Source organism: Lithobates pipiens, unplaced genomic scaffold (assembly GCF_037356315.1).
Source record: "Lithobates pipiens isolate NorthernLeopardFrog02 unplaced genomic scaffold, aLitPip1_a1.2 Scaffold_23, whole genome shotgun sequence".
Classification (NCBI taxonomy): Eukaryota; Metazoa; Chordata; class Amphibia; order Anura; family Ranidae; genus Lithobates; species Lithobates pipiens.
The window spans coordinates 22,967,512-22,989,231 of record NW_027507785.1 but is presented as its reverse complement, the minus strand read 5'-3'; the positions used below and the strand labels follow the sequence as shown (position 1 = coordinate 22,989,231).

The 21,720-nt window shown below is 48.4% G+C and overlaps 1 protein-coding gene across 2 annotated transcripts in view; it reads right to left on the bottom strand.

The window, feature by feature from the left end:
* The window catches only part of DNHD1 (dynein heavy chain domain 1), a 173,804-nt gene that overhangs the window by 106,553 nt on the left and 45,531 nt on the right, over positions 1-21,720 (bottom strand). For both annotated transcript variants that reach the window (XM_077451307.1, XM_077451308.1), the window contains exons 15-20: positions 18,892-19,017; positions 17,275-17,551; positions 16,403-16,530; positions 15,802-16,000; positions 15,631-15,722; positions 6,943-7,159 (exon numbers count right to left, since the gene is read on the bottom strand). In XM_077451307.1, coding sequence (XP_077307433.1) covers positions 6,943-7,159; positions 15,631-15,722; positions 15,802-16,000; positions 16,403-16,530; positions 17,275-17,551; positions 18,892-19,017 — 1,039 coding nt within the window. The remainder of the gene's footprint in view (positions 1-6,942; positions 7,160-15,630; positions 15,723-15,801; positions 16,001-16,402; positions 16,531-17,274; positions 17,552-18,891; positions 19,018-21,720) is intronic.

The window sequence follows — 21,720 nt, the reverse complement described above, 5'->3', positions numbered from 1 at the left end:
CTAACACACAACCTGCTTGTTCCACAAAAGTTCTTATAAGGACTGGTAACTTGGTATAGGGTGCTACGGTACATAGGCTTGAGTGCGGTACAGTCTGCTGTTCTGTAAGGACCGCTATCGGTCCACAATAGATAGGGTTGACGTGCACCACTGCTGACCGCTGCCCTATACTGCAGCAGTCCTTCAGCGGTATAGGGACTGACGTACAGTCTGCTAAACACTAATACACAACCTGCTTGGTCCACAAAAGTTCTTATAAGGACTGGTAACTTGGTATAGGGTGCTACGGTACATAGGCTTGAGTGCGGTACAGTCTGCTGTTCTGTAAGGACCGCTATCGGTCCACAATAGATAGGGTTGACGTGCACCACTGCTGACCGCTCACCTATACTGCAGCAGTCCTTCAGCGGTATAGGGACTGACGTACAGTCTGCTAATCACTAACACACAACCTGCTTGTTCCACAAAAGTTCTTATAAGGACTGGTAACTTGGTATAGGGTGCTACGGTACATAGGCTTGAGTGCGGTACAGTCTGCTGTTCTGTAAGGACCGCTATCGGTCCACAATAGATAGGGTTGACGTGCACCACTGCTGACCGCTGCCCTATACTGCAGCAGTCCTTCAGCGGTATAGGGACTGACGTACAGTCTGCTAAACACTAATACACAACCTGCTTGGTCCACAAAAGTTCTTATAAGGACTGGTAACTTGGTATAGGGTGCTACGGTACATAGGCTTGAGTGCGGTACAGTCTGCTGTTCTGTAAGGACCGCTATCGGTCCACAATAGATAGGGTTGACGTGCACCACTGCTGACCGCTGCCCTATACTGCAGCAGTCCTTCAGCGGTATAGGGACTGACGTACAGTCTGCTAAACACTAATACACAACCTGCTTGGTCCACAAAAGTTCTTATAAGGACTGGTAACTTGGTATAGGGTGCTACGGTACATAGGCTTGAGTGCGGTACAGTCTGCTGTTCTGTAAGGACCGCTATCGGTCCACAATAGATAGGGTTGACGTGCACCACTGCTGACCGCTCACCTATACTGCAGCAGTCCTTCAGCGGTATAGGGACTGACGTACAGTCTGCTAAACACTAATACACAACCTGCTTGGTCCACAAAAGTTCTTATAAGGACTGGTAACTTGGTATAGGGTGCTACGGTACATAGGCTTGAGTGCGGTACAGTCTGCTGTTCTGTAAGGACCGCTATAGGTCCACAATAGATAGGGTTGACGTGCACCACTGCTGACCGCTGCCCTATACTGCAGCAGTCCTTCATCGGTATAGGGACTAAGAGTTTTGTCACAGGGTCATTTAAAAAATGACAGGCAGAGGAAGAGGCAGGCCCTTCCGCAGGGGTGGTAGGGGTAGGGCAGGAGCAACAGGCTTGAGCCAAAGTGGGAAGTTGCAGAAGGTGCGTTCAATTACTTTAAAGGATGCACCAGACTTGGTTGAGTGGCTCGCTCAGCCTTACTCTTCTGCACCCTCCTCATCCTCTCGATCTGCACCCTCTTCTTCACTCTCTGCTATGTGCACCCCCAAAGACACTACCACCAACAACACGACCACCACCACCACCACCACATACCTTCCGCTTGAGTCACTGGAATTATTTTCCGATCCATATCAAGAGGACATTTCTGATGCGCAGCCACTCTTGGTATTGGATCAGGAAGAGGAGGTAGCAACAAGCGCTACTCAGCAGTCTGACGCCAGTACCCAGATCAGCCCAAGGAGGAGGTTGGTCCCCGGTGTTGCTGCCTACTCCGAGATCTCTACTTATAGCGGTGGGGAAGGTGACGTTGATGATGACGTGTCTAGTGATGTCACGTGGGTGCCCACAAGAGAGGAAGAGGAGGGGAGTTCAGAGGGAGATATGGACCAGCAGATAGGGAGGAGAAGCAGCAATGACTTACATTGCACAGCAGGGACAAAGCAGACTGCAAATGTATCAGGAGCGAGTCATCGACCATGTACGGTCACATCTGGCGCTCCCAGGACACCGGCACATGGCTCCGCAGTGTGGGCTTTTTTTAACGTGTCCGCTGCTGACAATAGCGTTGCCATCTGCAATCTTTGCAGTCAACGCGTTAGTCGCGGTAAGCCCAATACTCACCTAGGGACGACCGCCTTAAGAAGGCACATGAGCAGCCATCACCGAGCCCAGTGGGAGCAACGGAACACACAAAGCCACACTGCAGGCTCTCACCGTCCAGCCTCGTCTTCTACTTCTCCTTCTCCTCTCTCCTCACAATTGTCCTCCACTCCACCTTCCATCACGCCAAGCTCACATTTTTCTGCAAAAAGGCAGGCTTCCGTGGGCCTAATGTTTGAGCGTAAAAAAATGATGACGCCGGATAACCCTCTTGCCCAACGGTTGGCGGCTGGCTTGTCAGAACTCATAGCCCGCCAACTACTGCCATATAAACTGGTGGACTCGGAGGCCTTTCGCAAATTTGTGGCCATTGGAACACCACAATGGAAGGTCCCAGGAAGGAAGTATTTCTCAGAGAAGGGCATCCCAGAGCTATATGGCCATGTTCAGCGGCAAGTGAATGTATCTCTGGCACACAGTGTCGGTGCCAAGATACATCTGACCACAGACACGTGGTCTAGCAAACACGGGCAGGGAAGGTATATCAGTTTTACTGCCCACTGGGTGAACCTTCTGACGGCCGTCAAGCATGTAACCCGTGGCACCCGTGTAGATTTGGTTTTACCGCCACGGATTGCATGCAGGCCTGACTCTTCTTCTCCTCCTCCTACTCCATCCTCCTCCCTCTCCTCCTCAGCTGCCTCCTCCTTTTCCGCTGCTAGCGTCTCTTCCACTGCACCGCCCAAGCTCCCCAGAACCTATTCCACATGCCAGGTGAGACGTTGCCATGCCGTGCTGCGTCTGTTGTGCCTGGAAGCAAAGAGCCACACTGGCCCGGCACTCCTTTCAGCTTTGCGTTCACAGGCAGATGAGTGGCTAACACCGCTCAATTTGACAGTTGGTAAAGTGGTGTGTGACAACGGTGCCAATCTGCTTAGCGCATTGAAACAGGGCAAAATCACGCACGTGCCGTGCATGGCACACGTCTTAAACTTGGTCGTGCAGCGATTCCTTGTCAAATACCCTGGGGTCCAGGACATCTTGCGGCAGGCAAGGAAAATCTCGGCCCATTTCAGAAGATCTTACACGGCCATGGCTCGCCTTGCTGACATTCAGCGGCGACACCATCTGCCGGTCAGACGTCTTATTTGCGATTGCCCGACGCGATGGAACTCAACCTTCTATATGCTTGATAGGCTGCTCCAGCAGAAACGTGCAGTTAACGTCTACCTGTATGAACTCTGCGAAAGAAACGGTTCTGGGGAGCTGGGTTTTTTTTCACCGCGCCAGTGGCTGCTCATGCGCGACACATGCAGACTTCTGCGGCCATTTGAGGAGATCACCAAACTGGTCAGTCGCAGCCATGGCGCCATCAGTGACATGGTACCTTATGCCTTCTTTCTGGAGCGTGCATTGCGTCGTGTCATTGATCAGGCTGTGGAGGAGCAGGAGCGGGAAGATGAGGAAGTCGCAATGCTGGATGAATTCCCAGGGGGGGCTACTCTATCTGAGACAAGTCAACAACAGGAGTCTGATGAGGAGTCAGAGGAGGATGGTGCCGGGGCGGATGAGCAGGAGCAAGAAGAGCATGCTTTAAACCTTTCTGGGATCCCTGTTGTGCGAGGATGGGGAGAGGAGAATGAAGAGGACGACATTATCCTGGATGATGAGCAGGAGCCAGGCCACCACACCGCTTCCACTTTAGTGCAAATGGGGGCCTTCATGCTCCAGTGTTTTAATAGGGACCCCCGTATAAAAAGCATGAGGGTCAAGGACCAGTACTGGGTGGCAACGTACTTAGACCCCCGGTACAAACACAAAATGGCGGAAATGTTACCGCCGTCGCAGAGGGCTGTCAGAATGCAGCACTTCCAGGCCTTGCTTCGAGAAATGCTGCATTCTGCTTTTGCGTGCGCTGGCAGAGGAGCAATTCCCACTCCCAGAGAAGGATTTGCGGGTACCAATCCAACAGCGCCTGCAAGAAGAGGCCGGTTTGAAGATGTGTTGGTGACTTCGGATATGAGGTCATTCTTTCAGCCGACCCATCGACAGGTGTCATCCGGATCCAGCATCAGGGAACGCCTAGACCGTCAGGTGTCCGACTACATTGGGTTAACGGCCGATGTGGACGCTCTGAGGAGTGATGAACCCCTAGACTACTGGGTGGGCAGGCTTGACCTCTGGCCAGAGCTTGCCCAATTTGCAATCGAACTGTTGGCTTGCCCCTCATCCAGTGTCCTGTCCGAAAGGACGTTCAGCGCAGCAGGGGGGATTGTGACCGATAAGCGTACTCGCCTAGCTCACCACAGTGTTAACTACCTCACATTTCTAAAAATGAATGAGGCATGGATCTCGGAGGAATTCAACACATGTGACCAGTAGACCATGTATATGTCTATAAACTATTTTTTTAATCAAGCACACAGACCTTCTTAATTCATTTGGCTCACTTCCTTGACCCAAAAAAGCACACCGTACTATATGCCCCTACCCTCCTCTTTGAAGAGGTTGAGCGGTGTCATATTTCTACTGGGGCTGCTTATGATATCCCTGTGCTGTGCTGACTTCCTCCTGGGGGTTCTTATTATGAAGGGATCACACTATCCCTGTGCTGTGCTGACTTCCTCCTGGGGGTTCTTATTATGAGGGGATCACACCATCCCTGTGCTGTGCTGACTTCCTCCTGGGGCTGCTTACGGTGCTGCTGTCAGTGCTGTATGTCACGGTGCTGCTGTCAGCGCTGTATGTCACGGTGCTGCTGTCAGCGCTGTATGTCACGGTGCTGCTGTCAGCGCTGTATGTCACGGTGCTGCTGTCAGCGCTGTATGTCACGGTGCTGCTGTCAGCGCTGTATGTCACGGTGCTGCTGTCAGCGCTGTATGTCACGGTGCTGCTGTCAGCGCTGTATGTCACGGTGCTGCTGTCAGCGCTGTATGTCACGGTGCTGCTGTCAGCGCTGTATGTCACGGTGCTGCTGTCAGCGCTGTATGTCACGGTGCTGCTGTCAGCGCTGTATGTCACGGTGCTGCTGTCAGCGCTGTATGTCACGGTGCTGCTGTCAGCGCTGTATGTCACGGTGCTGCTGTCAGCGCTGTATGTCACGGTGCTGCTGTCAGTGCTCTGTATTACGGTGCTGCTGTCAGATGCCTCTATCACGGTGCATGTGTCATTCCGGTATGTCACGCTGCTGGTGATCATCTCCTGCACCCTCTTCTTTGCCTACCCTGGTCCCTGACCTTCCCTCTCCTCCATTGCCTTCATTAGCTCCATAGTCCTGAATTGTTAGAACAATTTCCCAAATAAAATAAAAATGCTTGTAGTTATCGATCCCAAATTCACCTCATACATGTATTATGTCATTGTCCAGATGGTGGGACTACGTTTTACCCCCTAATAATTACCACGTGGCCGCAAATTCGACATGAAGGTTTGCAAAGTTCGCCTCCCATTGAAGTCAATGGGGCCCGCGGCGAACGTTCGGTTTCGCGAACGTTTGGGTCCGTTCGCATTTCGCTTTCGCGAAACGTCCCGTCGGAAGTTCGTCCATCACTAGTCCAGATAACCGAACTGTGCCTTCAAGGTGTCATATGTTATGTATACATGAATGGAATACAGCTTCAACAATTAGCCTGAGGGCTTTCACACCGGAGCGGTGCCCTGGCAGGATGTCAGGAAAAGTCCTGCCAGCAGCTTCTTTGGAACGGTGAAGGAGCATTGGGTTTACGCAGCTATACCGCCGGCAAAACGCCACTATTGCGAGCGGTCTTAACCCTTTCTCGGCCACTAGCGGGGGGTAAAAGCACCCCGCTAGCGGCCGAAATGCACTGCAAATCTGACGGTAAAACGCTGCTAAAAAAATTGCGTTTTACTGCCGATGCTATAGGCTCGGCGGTGTGAAAGGGGTCTTAAACCTTAAATTCAGCAGGGGCAGAGCAGTACAAGTCACTGAGACATTCGGTCAAGGGAGTGTGAGCTTTATGAACTAGTCTCCCGAACCCAAAGACACCAAAGTAAGAGGACTGGATAACCATCTTTTTATAATTTATAAAATTATAAAATATCATAATTTATCAAAGAGCAAAGGTCGCTTTCGGAACTCAAACCTTATATAGAGGTAAACTATTATTAATCAATTGATGCCAGGTTGGTTTCAGGGTGCTGCAAGGTCCCCTTCCAGCTCAGGAGAATAGAGAATATAAGAGAATATAAGATATGTAGTAAACGTTTAATTTATACAGAGACAGATAGTACACCAAAAACACCTAATAAACAATTTTTAGGGACAACATGTTGACTTATGCCGCGTACACACGACCGGACTTTCTGGCAGACTAGGTCCGAAGGGATTAGTCCGTCGGACAATCCGATCGTGTGGGGGCTAGTCCGATCGTTTAAGAAAAAATAAATAAAAATCAGGCAGACCTAGAAATAGAACGTTTCAAATCTATCCGACGGACTCAATTCCAACAGACTAAAATCGGGAGAACCGTTCATCTGTGTGCTGGTCCGATAGACCAAATACGACGCAAGGGAAGCTATTGGCTACTGGCTATTGAACTTCCTTGTTTAGTCCTGTTTACATCATCGCGTTAAAAAGGAACGGACTTTCGAACGGACTTAGTCCGTTCATGTGTGGCCAAGTCTGTTTGTTCAGAAATTCCGTCTGCTGGAAAGTCCGTTGTGTGTATGCAGCATTACTGTCTAATATATTCCAACTACTCTCAGGTGCCATTGTCACAAGAAAATCATCGGTGGTCATAATGTTATGGCTGATCGGTGTATATAATACGCAGCTAATAATAAATAATATTGTATATTATCAGTACAGGAAGGTCTCACCGCTCAGGAGGTAGGTGCCACTGTCCTGAGTACACAGTCCGCTCTGTGGCTCACGGAATCGGCCGCTCGGCGGTCTCTTGGAGCGGTCGGGGGAGGGGTCTTGTGTAGGGACACAGAGGAGAAATCTAACCAGCCGGAATTCTTTCTCCTTCCAGAACGTCTGAATGGTCTTCAGGTCCATGGCCAGAGAGAAGTCAGCCTGAGCCCGGAGGATGACCTGCACCACAGAACATCAAACATAGTGTTACAGAGAGAGGCCAACCCACACACACACAGCTGTGTTAAAATCAGACTAATCCACAGATTACCTTTAGTACTAACTTGATAGAGGTGACTGGGGTTTTTTTGCTCTTCGATGTGACTGCAGCATCTTGTTACATGATTCTGCACAGTGTTGCTGTCTCTGAGTTATATCTACAATGAGTACCTGATCAGCCCTACCAAACACTGAAATATCAGTTCAAGGAAACTGGAGCGTATTTTGTGTTCCATTTTTGGTTCTTATTGCACATTTGTACCGCCTCCTCTCCTGTCCCGAAATGCATTACTCTGATTTCCCTTCTCACAATGTGCATTAGGAGCTGCAGCAAGTCAGGTAGAGCCCGCATTGGGTTGCCACCTTTTCTTCAAGTCAAACCCGAACATTTTAGTGTCACACAGCAATTTTTTTTGTAGTATAAGGCCTCATACACACGGATGTTTTAACAGCGGCATTTTTGAGCTTTTTTGCTGCTTAAAGAGGAGGGCCGGTTTAAAAAAAATAAAAATTAAAAGTCAGCAGCTGCAAACACTGTAGCTGCTGACTTTTAATAAGCACACTTTCCTGTCCAGGAAACCCGCGATGTCGGCTGCCCGAGGCCGACCCGTCCCTCGGCTCTCGGGTCCCGGCACCGCCATTCTATCTAAGGGAAACAGGCAGTGGAGCCTTGCGGCTTCACTGCCCGTTTCCTACTGCGCATGCGCGAGTCGCGCAGCACTTTGTGAATGGGGCACGCTGTGTTCTGGGACACACAGTTCCCAGAACACAGTGCGACCCATTACCCAGAAGACGCCGCACGGAGGAGAGAAGAAAGAAGATCTCCGCGGAGGAGGAAGAGGCAGATTAGGATGATGTGCCTAGCAACAGGCATTTCTGGTAAATTAAATTTTTTTTTTTTTTTTCCGAATTTTTTTCACATTTTTTATGTATTTTTTTTTTCAGGGTGGCCCTCCACTTTAAGAATGCCACTCTGTTATTCATTGACGCCAAATAAAATGCTAATAAAATCGCGTTTTTAACGCTGCTTTTTTTTCCAGGTGTTGTTAATAGCTTTACAGCCCGTTTTTTAAAACGTCCGTCTGTAAGAGGTCTAAACTATACATATATTTTACTATTAAATAACATTTCTAATCATATGAAGTTAATAATAAGAGTCCCCCTTTACATCAGAGTCCACAGAGTTCCCCTTTTACATCTGAACTCTGCAGACTCTGATGTAAAGGAGAACTCTGAGAACCCTGATTTAAGGGGGAACACTGAGAACTCTGATGAACAAAGAAGACTCTGATGTAAGGGGGAACACTGTGGCCTCTGGTGTAAAGGGGAATACTGATGTAAGGGGTGCACTGAGAACACTGATTTACCTTAGTGTACCCAGAGGCAGGAGATAGAAGGGGGAGACTTCAGTTACAGACAGAGATGGATGGTGAGCTCACTCACCCCGTGGCAGTCAGCACCTCTCACCCAGATGTATCTCAGGCTGTTGGACTTCAAATTTCCAGCCCCCACTTTCCTTTTCTAAGGAGTGTGGGCAGACACAGAGGGGTAGGGCCTTGAGGCGCCGTCGTACGTCATCACCTTCAAAACGAACGGACTTTCGAATGGACTTTAGTCTGTTCGTGTGTGGGCAAGTCCGTTCGTTCGGAAGTCCATCTTAACTCCATTGAAAGTCAGTCGGGAAGACCGTCGGACCTTTTCTGCTGGAAAGTCTGATCGTGTGTACACGACATTTCAGATAATCTCAGCTTAGACAACTGCAGCCAGCAACCCTGCTAGGAAGCCATAGTCCAATCTGAATAATGTGTCCGGGTTTCAGGCAGTCTGAAACCCAAACACATGATTCCAAACCTGAACTGTCCAGGTGAATCCGGGTGGCAACCCTAAGCCCGCATCATTTCCTGGCTGCAAGATGTCCAGCATCATCTAGCCCTTAAAACACCACACCGCAGAGCTCCAAAAAATAAATTATCCCCAGTCCCCAGCCTGACTGTCCCCGGCCCTCTTCTTTTATTCATTGGATTTCAGTTCTGTCAATCATGCCGGCTCAGAATCTCATGTGGATGTTACCTAGGGGTGACCTGCATGCAAATACAGTCTGCCTAGGAACGCCCACTCCTCCAGGCTGACACCCCCCCATCAAGAGAATTTTATAATTACATAACTCCTCCCAAGAGCCAGCCCACTGACTGCATCAGGGTTGGGGGCTCCTAAGAGGTGTACTGAGACAAGGTGCTGTGATGTTTTCAGAAAGCTACTATGTTCCCCCAAAATAAGACTGGGGCTTATATTAATTTTGGCTACGAAAAACAGTAAAAAAAAATACACTGCTTCTAGACTAACTTCTGGTACAAAAATAGGTACCAGGTGCCGACCTCGGCTCACCACCATCCACAATGGATAACAAACGAAAAATAATCACACACTGGAAGTCCAAAATCTTGCTTGAATATATTCTTTATTGTCAAAGGTTTGCCAGACAAATACAGGGATTGCAGATGACGCGTTTCACAAGCAAGCTACACGCTTGTGAAACGCATTAACTGCAATCTCTGTATTTGTCTGGCAAACCTTTGACAATAAAGAATATATTCAAGCAAGATTTTGGACTTCCAGTGTGTGACTATTTTTCCTTTATTATACAAAAAACACACTAGGGCTTATTTTCAGGGGATGTCTTAGTTATTTACGGTATGTACAATAATCTACATTTATTCAAATACAGTCATCATAACAATCTTAAAGTGGTTGTAACCCTAAAAACATAAATAAAACAAATCCTGCCCAACATACCATCTACATGCTGGAAATGTTCCGAAGGGGAAGGCAATATGCTCCACATCTGGTGGACATGCCCCCTTATCCAACCCTTCTGGAAGGAAGTCCACCACCTAACCACAAAACTTACCACCCACCACATAGAATTCTCGCTCGCACAAATGCTTCTGCACCACACAACTATCCCGACCAGACATTACCTTTGATCACTAGTTCTACATCTACTAAACTCAGAGAAAATGTGCATTGCACCCCTCTGGAAATTGATCAAACCGCCAACCATAGCGGATTAGATCAAACGCACATCAAGAGTGGCAGAATTGGAAGACCTGATCCACCAATCCAATGACACTCCCACTAGCTATTGGAAAGCATGGTCTTGCTGGCACCACTTCAAAACCTCTGAAGAATGTGCACTCTTATGCCGCGTACACACATAGCAGACTATCCGGTGGATTTAGTCTGGCGGACTTTCCGCCAGACTGTCCGCCGGACTTTCCGAACGAGCTACTTGCCCACACACGGCACTTTTTCAGCGGACTAATACGGCGTACTAATGAACGGACTCGCCCACACGCGTGGAGGAAAGTCCGCTCATTTTGAGCGCGTCTCCAGGTAGCCGGGGCCAGCGAAGGAGGTGTCGCTGGCCTCGTCACCTGGTATGGACTTAAAGGGGAACCCCTAGGCCGAAAAATTGGCGTGGGGGTCCCCCCTAGGTCCATATCAGACCCTTATCCGAGCACGCTACCCGGCCGGCCAGGAAAGGGGGTGGGGACGAGCAGGTGGCCCCCCCTCCTGAGCCATACCAGGCCGCGTGCCCTCAACATGGGGGGTGCCTTGGGGAAGGAGGGGTGCGCGGCTCGCTCATCTCCACCCCCTTTCCTGGCCGGCCAGGTAGCGTGCTCGGATAAGGGTCTGATATGGACCTAGGGGGTAGGGGTTCCCTTTTAAGTCCATACCAGGTGACGGGGCCAGCGACGCCTCCTTCGCTGGCCCTGGCTACCTGGAGACGCGCTCAAAATGAGCAGACTTTTCTCCGGGCGGGATTGTCCGCTGAAATGCGAGTCCGGCGGACAGATTGGAGTGCAAAAATACTTTCTTAGTCCGCCGGACTTTTGGGTAAAAAAAAAAGCCCACACACGGGGGATTGTCCGACGGACTTGAGTCCGCCGGACTTGAGTCCGCTGGACTTTTCCACCGGATTGTTTGATCTTGTGTACGAGGCATTACTCTCTTGACAGCCAACAACCCCACAAGATCCCACTCCTAGACACCCCCACCCTATTTTTTTTAACCCAACCCCCAAGAAACCCTCCCAAAATTCACACCACACAAACAGTGTAGCTTGCAATGTCACAGGAAACATCGCCACCCACACTTCCCCTTTCCAATTCTTCACTCCTTATACTGGAACAACCCCCCTACACGCTCCTAAGTTAAGAATACAACAAGGTCCACAAACCCTAGCAGACTTCACTCCATGCACCATGGGTAACCTAACCCCAATTTATACATCAATTCTACCACTATTAACAAGCCTGACACCCCCAAAAGACCACGAGAGTCTTTCCACAAGACGAATAACTCACACCCCCTTACTTTCTTTCCCAAACAAACAGAATCATTCTTCTTCTTGTTTCTCTAATAGAAGAAGACAAATTAACCTTAGGGTCTACTCCTGGTTCACATACAATATTCATGAAAGTACTCACACCCACCTAACGTCTAAAGCCCTTGTACACACGGTCGGACATTCCGACGGAAAATGTCCGATCGGATCATGTTGTAGGATAATCCGACTGTATGTGGGCTCCAGCGGACTGTTTCCGTCGGAATATCCGACAAACAAAGTTTGAGAGCTGGGCTATAAAACTTTCTGACAACATGATCCGATCGGACTTTGTCCGATCGTTTGTAGAGAATTCCGATCGGACAAAGTGCCACGCATGCTCAGGTCAAATTCCTAGACCAAAGCTATTGGCTACTAGCCTGAACGTAGTCCCTGTCGTAACGAAATAACGTCATCACGTTACGTACGATCGGATTTTCCGACAACTTTGTCCAACCGTGTGTATGCAACACCAGTTTCGGACAAAATCCGTCTGACAAAATCCAACGGATTTGGTTGTCGGAATGTCCGACCGTGTGTAGAAGGGCTAAAGGTTAATTGTGCTTTTCAAACTATGTTTCATGGTTACCTCTTTGTGTCTTTGCCCCTTTCCTATTCCCCCCTCCATGCTTTCTTAAAGCGGAGGTCCACCCTAAAGTGGACCTTCCACTCATCGGAATCCTCCCCCCCTCCGGCGCCACAATTGGCACCTTTCAGGGGGGAGGGGGGTGCAGATACCTGTACAGTACAGGTATCTGCACCCACTTCCGGGATAGCTCTCTGCGGAAAGGGGCGTAGATTACACCCCTTTCCGAAAGTCCCCCGCTGCCTGCTGGGAAACACACAGATCCCAGAGGCAGCGGGTCCATTCTTATTGCGCAGCGCGACTCGCGCATGCGCAGTAGGGAACCGGGAAATGAAGCCGAAAGGCTCCACTTCCTGATTCCCATACCCAAGATGGCGGCGGCAGCACCCGAGAGACAATCGAGAGATTGGCTTCGGGTGCCGACATCGCGGGCGCGCTGGACAGGTAAGTGTCACTATTTTAAAAGTCAGCAGCTGCAGTATTTGTAGCTGCTGGCTTTTAAAAATAAAATAAAACGCAGACTCCCGCTTTAAGATACATACCTCATATTCTTCGATAAGACAAGGTCCCACGGGACTCACATACTCTCTGTATTGTCATGATATACAACAACTGTATTTTTCTTTATTCTACCTGTTGAATGTTCCATCAACATAACTACTGTATTGTAAGGGCCGGTTCACACTGCAGGCGAGGCGAGGCGACTCCGACTTGCCTCGCCGCGACCTGCAGCGGCCTCAGCGGCGACTTGCAAATGACTTCTGTATAGAAGTCAATGCAAGTCGCCCCGAGGTCGCCCAAAAGTAGTACAGGAACCTTTTTTCTGAGTCGGAGCGACTCGAGTCGCTCCTCTCAGAACGGTTCCATTGTACAGAACGGGGGCGACTTGCGAGAGCGAGGCGAGGCGAGTCGTGTCGCCTCGCATCGCCCGCTGTGTGAACCGGCTCTGATTCTTCAATAAACTTTGTTTGAAAAAAAATAAAAAATCCTGATCCTAAAGCATGATAGAAAGCAGAGTACTTGTGCTATGTCATATACCCCTCTCTATGTTCTAAAAAAACTTGGACTAAAACAATAAAATGTTTTTAAAAAGTTCCTCTTTCCCCTCTCCTCCCTCTTCACTCCCTCTCTCCCCCTGTCAGCTCAGGACTCAGCATTATGGCATTCTGTAATCCCAAAAATAAACCTAGGTTTAAGGTATTTTCCACAATAAAGTTACAAAAGGAGACACTGCACATCAAATAATCTTTTTCCTAAACTGATTACATGTTTTTTATGACGACTAACTAGGACTTATTTTTGGGGTAGGGCTTATATTGCAACTATGCCCGAAAATGATGCTAGGTCTTATTTTTGGGGTAGGGCTTATTTTCAGGGAAACAGGGTACAACACCCTGCTTGCTCCTCCCAGCAGCCATAATCTACTTGCATTGCATAGACAAGCACCGAGAGCCAGTAATGACTACAGTCTAAAATAAAGGTGTGTAATGAAAACAGAAAGGTTTTATTTAATAATAGTATTAGCATATTGATGAAGGGGGGGGGGGGGGAGGACCCAGGGAAGGTAAATATACGCAGATTAAACTTCAGGTTCAAGAGACCCTGTCACACTATAAAACCTATTAATCAAAACCCCATACTTCCAGGAGTATAAATCTCATGATGGTTCCTCCCCTTTCCCTACCCGTCTGTGTTGTGCTCTGTAATGATGTACAGATACATATAGACTCTCCCCTTAGTGGGCGTCTATAAATCACTTTCCTCCCTGAACAATAACTGCTGAGATTAAAGCGGAGGTCCACCCTAAAATGGACCTTCCGCTCATCGGATTCCTCCCCCCCTCCGGCGCCACAATTGGCACCTTTCAGGGGGGAGGGGGGTGCAGTTACCTGGATAATCCAGGTAACTGCACCCACTTCCGGGCTAGCTTTCTGCGGAAAGGGGCGTACATTACGCCCCTTTCCGCAAGTGCCCACCCCCTTCCGCAAGTGCCCCGCTGCCTGCTGGGAAACACACAGATCCCAGAGGCAGCGGGGACCGTCCTCATTGCGCAGCGCGGCTCGCGAATGCGCAGTAGGGAACCGGGAAATGAAGCCGAAAGGCTCCATTTCCTGATTCCCATACCCAAGATGGCGGCGGCAGCGCTCGAGTGTCGATCTAGAGATCGGCTTCGGGTGCCAACATCGCGAGCGCGCTGGACAGGTAAGTGTCACTATTTTAAAAGTCAGCAGCTGCAGTATTTGTAGCTGCTTACTTTAAAAAAAAAAAAAAACGCGGAGTCCCGGCGGACTCCCGCTTTAAAGTGTTACTAAACCCAGGAGCCTCCATTCAATATATCTGGTCTCCCACAGTACACAGAACATGGAAATGCAAAGGGTTTAGTAAATATAAACTGCTAAATACCTTTTCTCATCAGCAGTATATAGCAGTCTTGTGATTTCTATCAGTGTCCGGTCAAGCACTGGTTAAAGCTTGTAGGAGGAGTGTTCATTCTCCTCTGACTGTCCTATGAGTCTGCATGACCCCCTAACCCTCCATCTGAATAGTGCTGATTGGCCCTGTGCTGTTCACATGCACCCTCCCAAAAAAACAAAACAACTCTCTAGCATAACAACACCAAACTGAGCATGTGCAAAGTGCCTCCTAGGGCTCTGTTCTATCAGCAGATGAATTGGGGAATGTAAAAGAAGGGGTGGATCAGAGAAAACAGGATCAAACAGCCTTTTTACACAATGTATAGGGTTATTATTATTATTATTATTATTATTATACAGGCTTTATATAGCAGTTTGCTCAGCGCTTTACCCCTTAGGTTTCACAGTGAGTATAACACACATGCTTTACTACATCTAAACACTGATTTTACTGTTGTCGGTTTAGTAAGACTTTAACACTCAGAGAGTGCATTGTTTCCGGTTGGTCAACCTGTAACATACAGCCACCAGGGGCGGACTGATAACTCATGGGGCCCCCGGGCAATCAAAGATTATGGGGCCACACAGTATACACAAGCACACACACAGTATACAATCACACAGGTTACACATACATGTACACACAGTATACACAGATATGTTTCTATTGGCTGAGAAGGTACTGGAGAGGTGGGGCAGCTATAATCTCAGGATTTTTAGACCAAAAGGATGTCGGTAAGGGACATTTCAGAGGCAGATGTAAAAAAAAAACACAGATTTTTACATACTGTCCCTGGTTTTACTGAGGCTGGCAACCCTGATGGGGCCCCCTAGTGGCCCGGGGGCCCTCGGGCAGTGCCTGAGTGGCTGAATGGTCAGTCCGCCCCTGACAGCCACTGTGCAGCACTACTAAGCAGGAAACAGGATCTGCATATGTACTGATCACATATGTCTTCTCCCATATGCAGATATAATCACACACTGCACACAGATTTATTTATACAAGGTTATGATATTCTCAGGTTACACACTCTGCCATTCCCACCTTCTGCATCTCCTCCTGGCCGTTGGGTGTCAGATGAGACAAAAGATCCTTCAATGTCAGGGCCTCCACACTAGAGAACGTCGATCCCATCACTAGAAGGTGACAAGATGGTCATGTGACTCTCGGGCACCATGTGACAGATGATTGGGACATAAAATGAAAATATGTTACCAGTGAAGATAGCCGCCCAGTGGCTCGGTGTCAGCGCTGGGCTGAGCAAAGATTGGAGCAGCGGCAGGTGCTGGAAGATATCCTGCAGAATCAACCGCACGCTGATTATAATGGGGTCATCCGCTGACAGCAGCGCTGCCAGATCCTGGAGACTTCGCTCCCAGCGACACAACTTCTCCCTCATCTGCTCAGTGTTCACCTGGAAGCACACAGACAACCAGTTAGAGCATATCAAAATACTATGACCCTAGGAATTCAGTGGACCCTGCACTCTGTGTATTAGAAGGAGGGGTTCTAAGCTGCACCCAAGTACTATATTAGAAGGAGGAGGGGGCTTTAAGCAGTAGATCCTGCAACCTGTGTATTAAAAGGAGGAAGGGGTGTTATAGGCAGTTGGCCCTGTACATAGTGCATTAAAAGGATAAGGTGGGGGTCTAAGCAATAATAAGCAATGATGAGATAATGAGCATCTGTACTTTGAGTTTTAGGAAAAGTGGGAGGTTCTAGGCATTATGTGGGACCTGCACTCTGTGTATTAGAATAGTAGAAGGAGAGGGGGTACTGTAAGCTGCACAGTATTTTAGGACAATGTTGACCTCACCTTGGTGAAGGGACGGAGCTTCCAAGCTCTGACCTGCTCTTGGCTTCTTGTCAGCAGCTTCCAGGATTCCTGTCTTGCCTGTATGCACTGCTCTCCACGACTGATTGCTGAGATGTCTAATGCTTTACCTACAGAGGGAGAGAGACACCAATGGACTTCAAAAATTAATACACAACCTGGATAAAATATGACAGTTACAAAGACCAGTAGACCATCCAATGATCCTAGAGATTATTTATTGACCAGGTAGACCATCCAATGATCCGAGAGGCCATCCATTGAACCAGAAGAACATTTAGCAGGGGTCTCAAACTGGTGGCCCCCCAGCTGTTGCAAAACTACAAGTCCCATCATGCCTCTGCCTGTGGGAGCCATGCTTGTAACTGTAAGCTTTGCAATGCCTCATGGGCCTTGTAGTTTTGCAACAGCTGGAGGGCCGTCAGTTTGAGACCGCTTATTTAATGGAACCGGAGACCATCCAATGAACAAGGAGATTATCCAATGCACCCAATAGACGACCCAATGACACAGGAGACTATCCAATAACCCAAAAGACCTTCCAGTGATCCAGGAGACCACCCATTGACTCAGAAGACTTTCTAGTAATAAGTCTTCTAAGTAATAAGTCTTATAAATGGTATGGCAGAGAATGTACACTGAGAAATGCCTCCCTGTAGGCCACAGAGGTCTATGATGGAGACTCCAGGAGGAAGTGTGCCTATAAAAAGAACATGACTGATACCCAGAGATCAGCTAACCCAGAGTTATTATCACATATAGAGAAAGCTCTGGTTAGTGATATGAGTTCTTGAAAATTATATCTCAGGCCATCATCTTTACAGAAAGACCCCCCAAAGCGATCTGTGTCTCACCTTGTAAAATGTAATGAGAGTGGCTGAAATCTCGCAGCTGAGAAAGAAGAGTCCGCAGATTGTGGTGGAGATCTCCCAGCTCAGTCAATATTAGTGCTGGGTTCTTTTCCGGGTCCAGAAATTGAGGAGATGAAGCGGCTGCAATGATGCCCTCCGCCTCTCTGTAACATGTTAGGAAGGATTGCTCTAAGCTGTCGGACATGGAGGAGAGGTGGCCGCTCAGGTACTCTGCACTGGTCTTCAGGTGATGTTGGAAGGAATCCCAGGTGTCCACCAGCTGAGGGGGAAAATTAATATCAACCTGGTACAGAGGCATGCTAAAGTCTGGGCACCACCCAACATTGTATACATTTTTCAGGGTAAAGTTAAAGGCTATGTACTCCAAACAATCCTCATCTTGTATTTGTTCCCTTTTGGTCTGTTAAATAAACTATTGGAAGCAGTTTGTTATATTTGTTTGATAAGTGCAAAAATGTAATATTAAATTTACTGAAAATTATTTGCAGACCACTGGCAATGTCAGGGGCCTCACTTAAGGCCCCTTTATCAAGAAGGTTCACCACCACTGATCTACTGCCTTGCATGTTGCTGTCAATCAAACAGTAAGCTTGTCTGATGGAGGAGAAAGTGATGATGAGGTTTTTTTTTCTAGGTCTGGTCAGGTCTATCCCTAAACCTGTGGGTTGATTTCAACTGTGTGCCTCTGGAAGAAGCTTACAGAAATAGAATAGGAGGGTCAGGCTTGTGGCTGGGGAGAAGATAAATGCTTGGGAGGGTCTGCTCAGATCTCTCTATCTAGCTCTCTTACTCCTGGGGCCTCTCCCACTGGGAGGCAGCCCGTGTTACAGAAAAGCTGTTATGCCTTAGCAATAGGGTTGCCACCTTTTCTTCAAGCCAAACCCGAACACTTTAGCGGCACAGGGCACATTTTTTTCGTAGTATACACTATAGGATTATAAAAGACCTGGGACACCTTTGGGTGCCCCAAGGAGAGTGGTAATGCAGTGCGCTGCAGCAAACAGTGGGTGTGGCCAAAATGCTCTTACTAACATCATGTCCCCCAGTGATACCAAACCTACCCTCAGAGAGCGGGTCGCAGATCCCGAATGGCAACAGATTTTTGTGTTACTATCTAAGCTACTTGGGGAGCCACAGCCCAGTCTAAATAATGTGTCCGGGTTTCAGGCAGACTGAAACCTGGACACAGGATTCCAAACCCAAACTGTCCGGGTGAATCCTGGACAGGTGGCAACCCTACTTAGCATGTGGTGAGCTATGACTCTTGCTACAGAGTCTCAGGCTTGCTGGCTGTCTCCTCTACCTCCAGCAATACTAAGGGCTGCTCCTGAAGAACTTTGTATAACTATACCTATAACTGAATGTGTTTTGGAGTACTTTGCACCCTCATCCCTCTACCCAACTGTGTTCAAGAACTGTAATAAATCTTCAAAAAGACACCCCTAGACTGAGCCTGAATTTTGGCGGTGTGTTCTCAAGCTGGCAGCCTCTGAACAGGTAAGGGAGGTCTGGGGTATTTCCAGTAGCTCCTCTAGGGGTAAGTGCTACATAAGTCTTCCCCAGGGACACCCCCATGATGTCTCTCCTGAGACTCCTCACCTTACTGTTCTCGATTTGCTCCTCTGCAGTTGCCTGGCGAAAATTCATGCGGATAACCTCGCGAAGAGATTGCACATATTCTACACGTTCCTGCAATTCCTTCTTCTTCTGAGTGTACTCCGCTACCTGAAGGAAGAAAATACAGGGCTTAATAAACTAATATGTGCTGTACACAAGGAGACCAGAGGTCAGAATTATAAAGAAACATTTGTTTAGTTGTGAAATAATTTTACAGATTTGCATCATTTTGAATTGATCTTGTGATTGCAGCAGCTAACCCGCTTCAGCTACTCGGGTGCAGGAAATAGACATGCAGTACTGTTTGTTACATAGACAGGTTGAAAAAGGACCAACGAAAAAATGAATAAATCTGCACCCTTAGCTGATCCAGGGAAAGGCAAAAACCTGTATAAAGCATGGCCCAACACAGGAGAAAAAAATAATTTCTGTTTCTCTAAAGCCGCATACACACGGGCGGACTGTCTGGCCAACTAAGTCCGTCAGACAATCCGACGGACAGTCCGTTCAACTTTTGAATGAACGGACTTGACCACACACGATGAACAGACAGTCCGCTGAAAGCTTGCGCGATGACGTGTACAGCACGTACGACGGGACTAGAAATACGACGTCCAATACACTGCAATGCAACCTTCGGCCGTGTAAATCCTTTCTGAGCATGCGCCATACTTAGTCCGTCCAACTTGCCTACTCACGAGCGGACTGTCCGCTGAAACCAAAGTTGGACGGACTGTATTACGGAAATTCCGAAAGACTTAGTCCGCCAGACTGTCCGCTGAAAAAGTCCGCTGAAGCCCACACACAAAAGTCCGCTGAAATGTGTTTCAGCGGACTAAGTTGGACAGACAGTCTGCCCGTGTGTACGCGGCTTAAGGCAGTGGTCTCCAAACTGCGGCTCGGCGGCCAGATGCGGCCCTTTGCTTGCTTTTATTTGGCCCTTGGGGGACTATTTCATCCACTGACACTGATGAAGGGTCACAATTCTTCCCAATGGCATCAATGATGGGAAACAATTCTTCCCAATGACACCAATGATGGGACACAATTCTTCCCAATGGCATCAATGATGGGACACAATTCTTCCCAATGACACCAATGATGGGACACAATTCTTCCCAATGGCATCAATGATGGGACACAATTCTTCCCAATGACACCAATGATGGGACACAATTCTTCCCAATGGCATCAATGATGGGACACAATTCTTCCCAATGGCATCAATGATGGGACACAATTCTTCCCAATGGCATCAATGATGGGACACAATTCTTCCCAATGGCATCAATGATGGGACACAATTCTTCCCAATGACACCAATGATGGAGCACAATTTCTCCCACTGAAGGGGCACAATTTACCCCAATGGTGCCAGTGAAAGGGAACACTTTTTCCAAATGACACCAATCATGGGACACAATTCTACCAATGACATCAATGATAGGGCGCAATTCCTCCCACTGACACCAAAGATAGGGCATTGTTTTGCCCCACTGACTTTGAGACCTATTCTACTCCCAATGGCCACCGTCCGTCCCTCCTAAAGTTTGAAAAATGCTAAACTGGCCCCTTGTTTAGAAAGTTTGGGGACCCCGGTTCTAAGGCAATCAGAAGTTTCTTGGATCAACAACTGCTGGTATTATTAATAACCTGTTATATTCTGTGTGTTTGGAAACATTTCTCACATTTTCAAGATGAAACTCCAGGTGCATTAGGCCTGATAACATCTCCAGGGATGTCATTTTTCATAAGTCAGGACACCTGCAAATTGAGCTCAACCTTTGGCAAACTTCAAAGTAAGGGATTTAAAAAAAATTCCCATTTACAGATTGTTTTTTCTGTGACAGAAATTTGAACATTTAAGGCTGGGTTCACATCTAAGCCGCATGCGGCTCGTAACAGGGGTCCAGTGTGTCCCTGTTATCAGTTTCATTCAGTCGTTTTTGCCTGAATTCAGGCACTGAAATGGTGCTAAAAACGCACAGGACGAAGAAAGGTGGTACTCCCCTACTGGACCAACACAGGTGTATATGGGATGTTGCTCAGGGGATGGTCGGGGCCGATAGGGTGCACTCTCACACCCCACTGTGGCACAATCCCCACTTGGGGGAGCTCAGATCGATACCGGGAGTGGGGCTGTGGGCATCTAGGGGGGTGGTGTACCTACATCAGGTCGTCACCCCGATGGGAGTCCGCAGTTTCCATGCATTACAGGTGGAATTTGGAATACCCTCGCACATGGCTTTTCGCTATGCACAACTCTCGCATGCCCTCCGGGCCCAATTCGTGGACGGGTTCCCCAGTGCCCAAGAGCTGCCCCTGGTGGGTGTTATAGTGGGGGAGGACACCGCCAAGCTCATCTCTACTACATATACTCTCCTTAGAATGCGTACGGTGACCGGGATTGCGGAGGTAGCTAAGCATAGATGGGAGGAGGAGGTAGGCCCACTGGACACTGAAGAATGGGAGGACATTCTCACCAATGTTGGACTGGTTTCCCCTAGGTTGTCGGATCGACTGACCCAACTTTACATTATACACAAGGCATACCTCACGCCGCTAAGACTAAGCAAATTCCGCACATCACAGGACCCGGGGTGCCCACGCTGTGGGGATCACCCGTGTACATTCTATCACTTAATATGGGCATGCCCGGACGTTCAGGCCTATTGGCTACGCGTCATTCAGTTTTTACATGACCACATGGGTTCTCCTTTACAGGTTGACCCCAAAATCTGTCTACTCGGTCTTCTGCCCGATACACGGAACACTCGCTGTCATACCACTTTTCTCCACGAGACCCTGTTT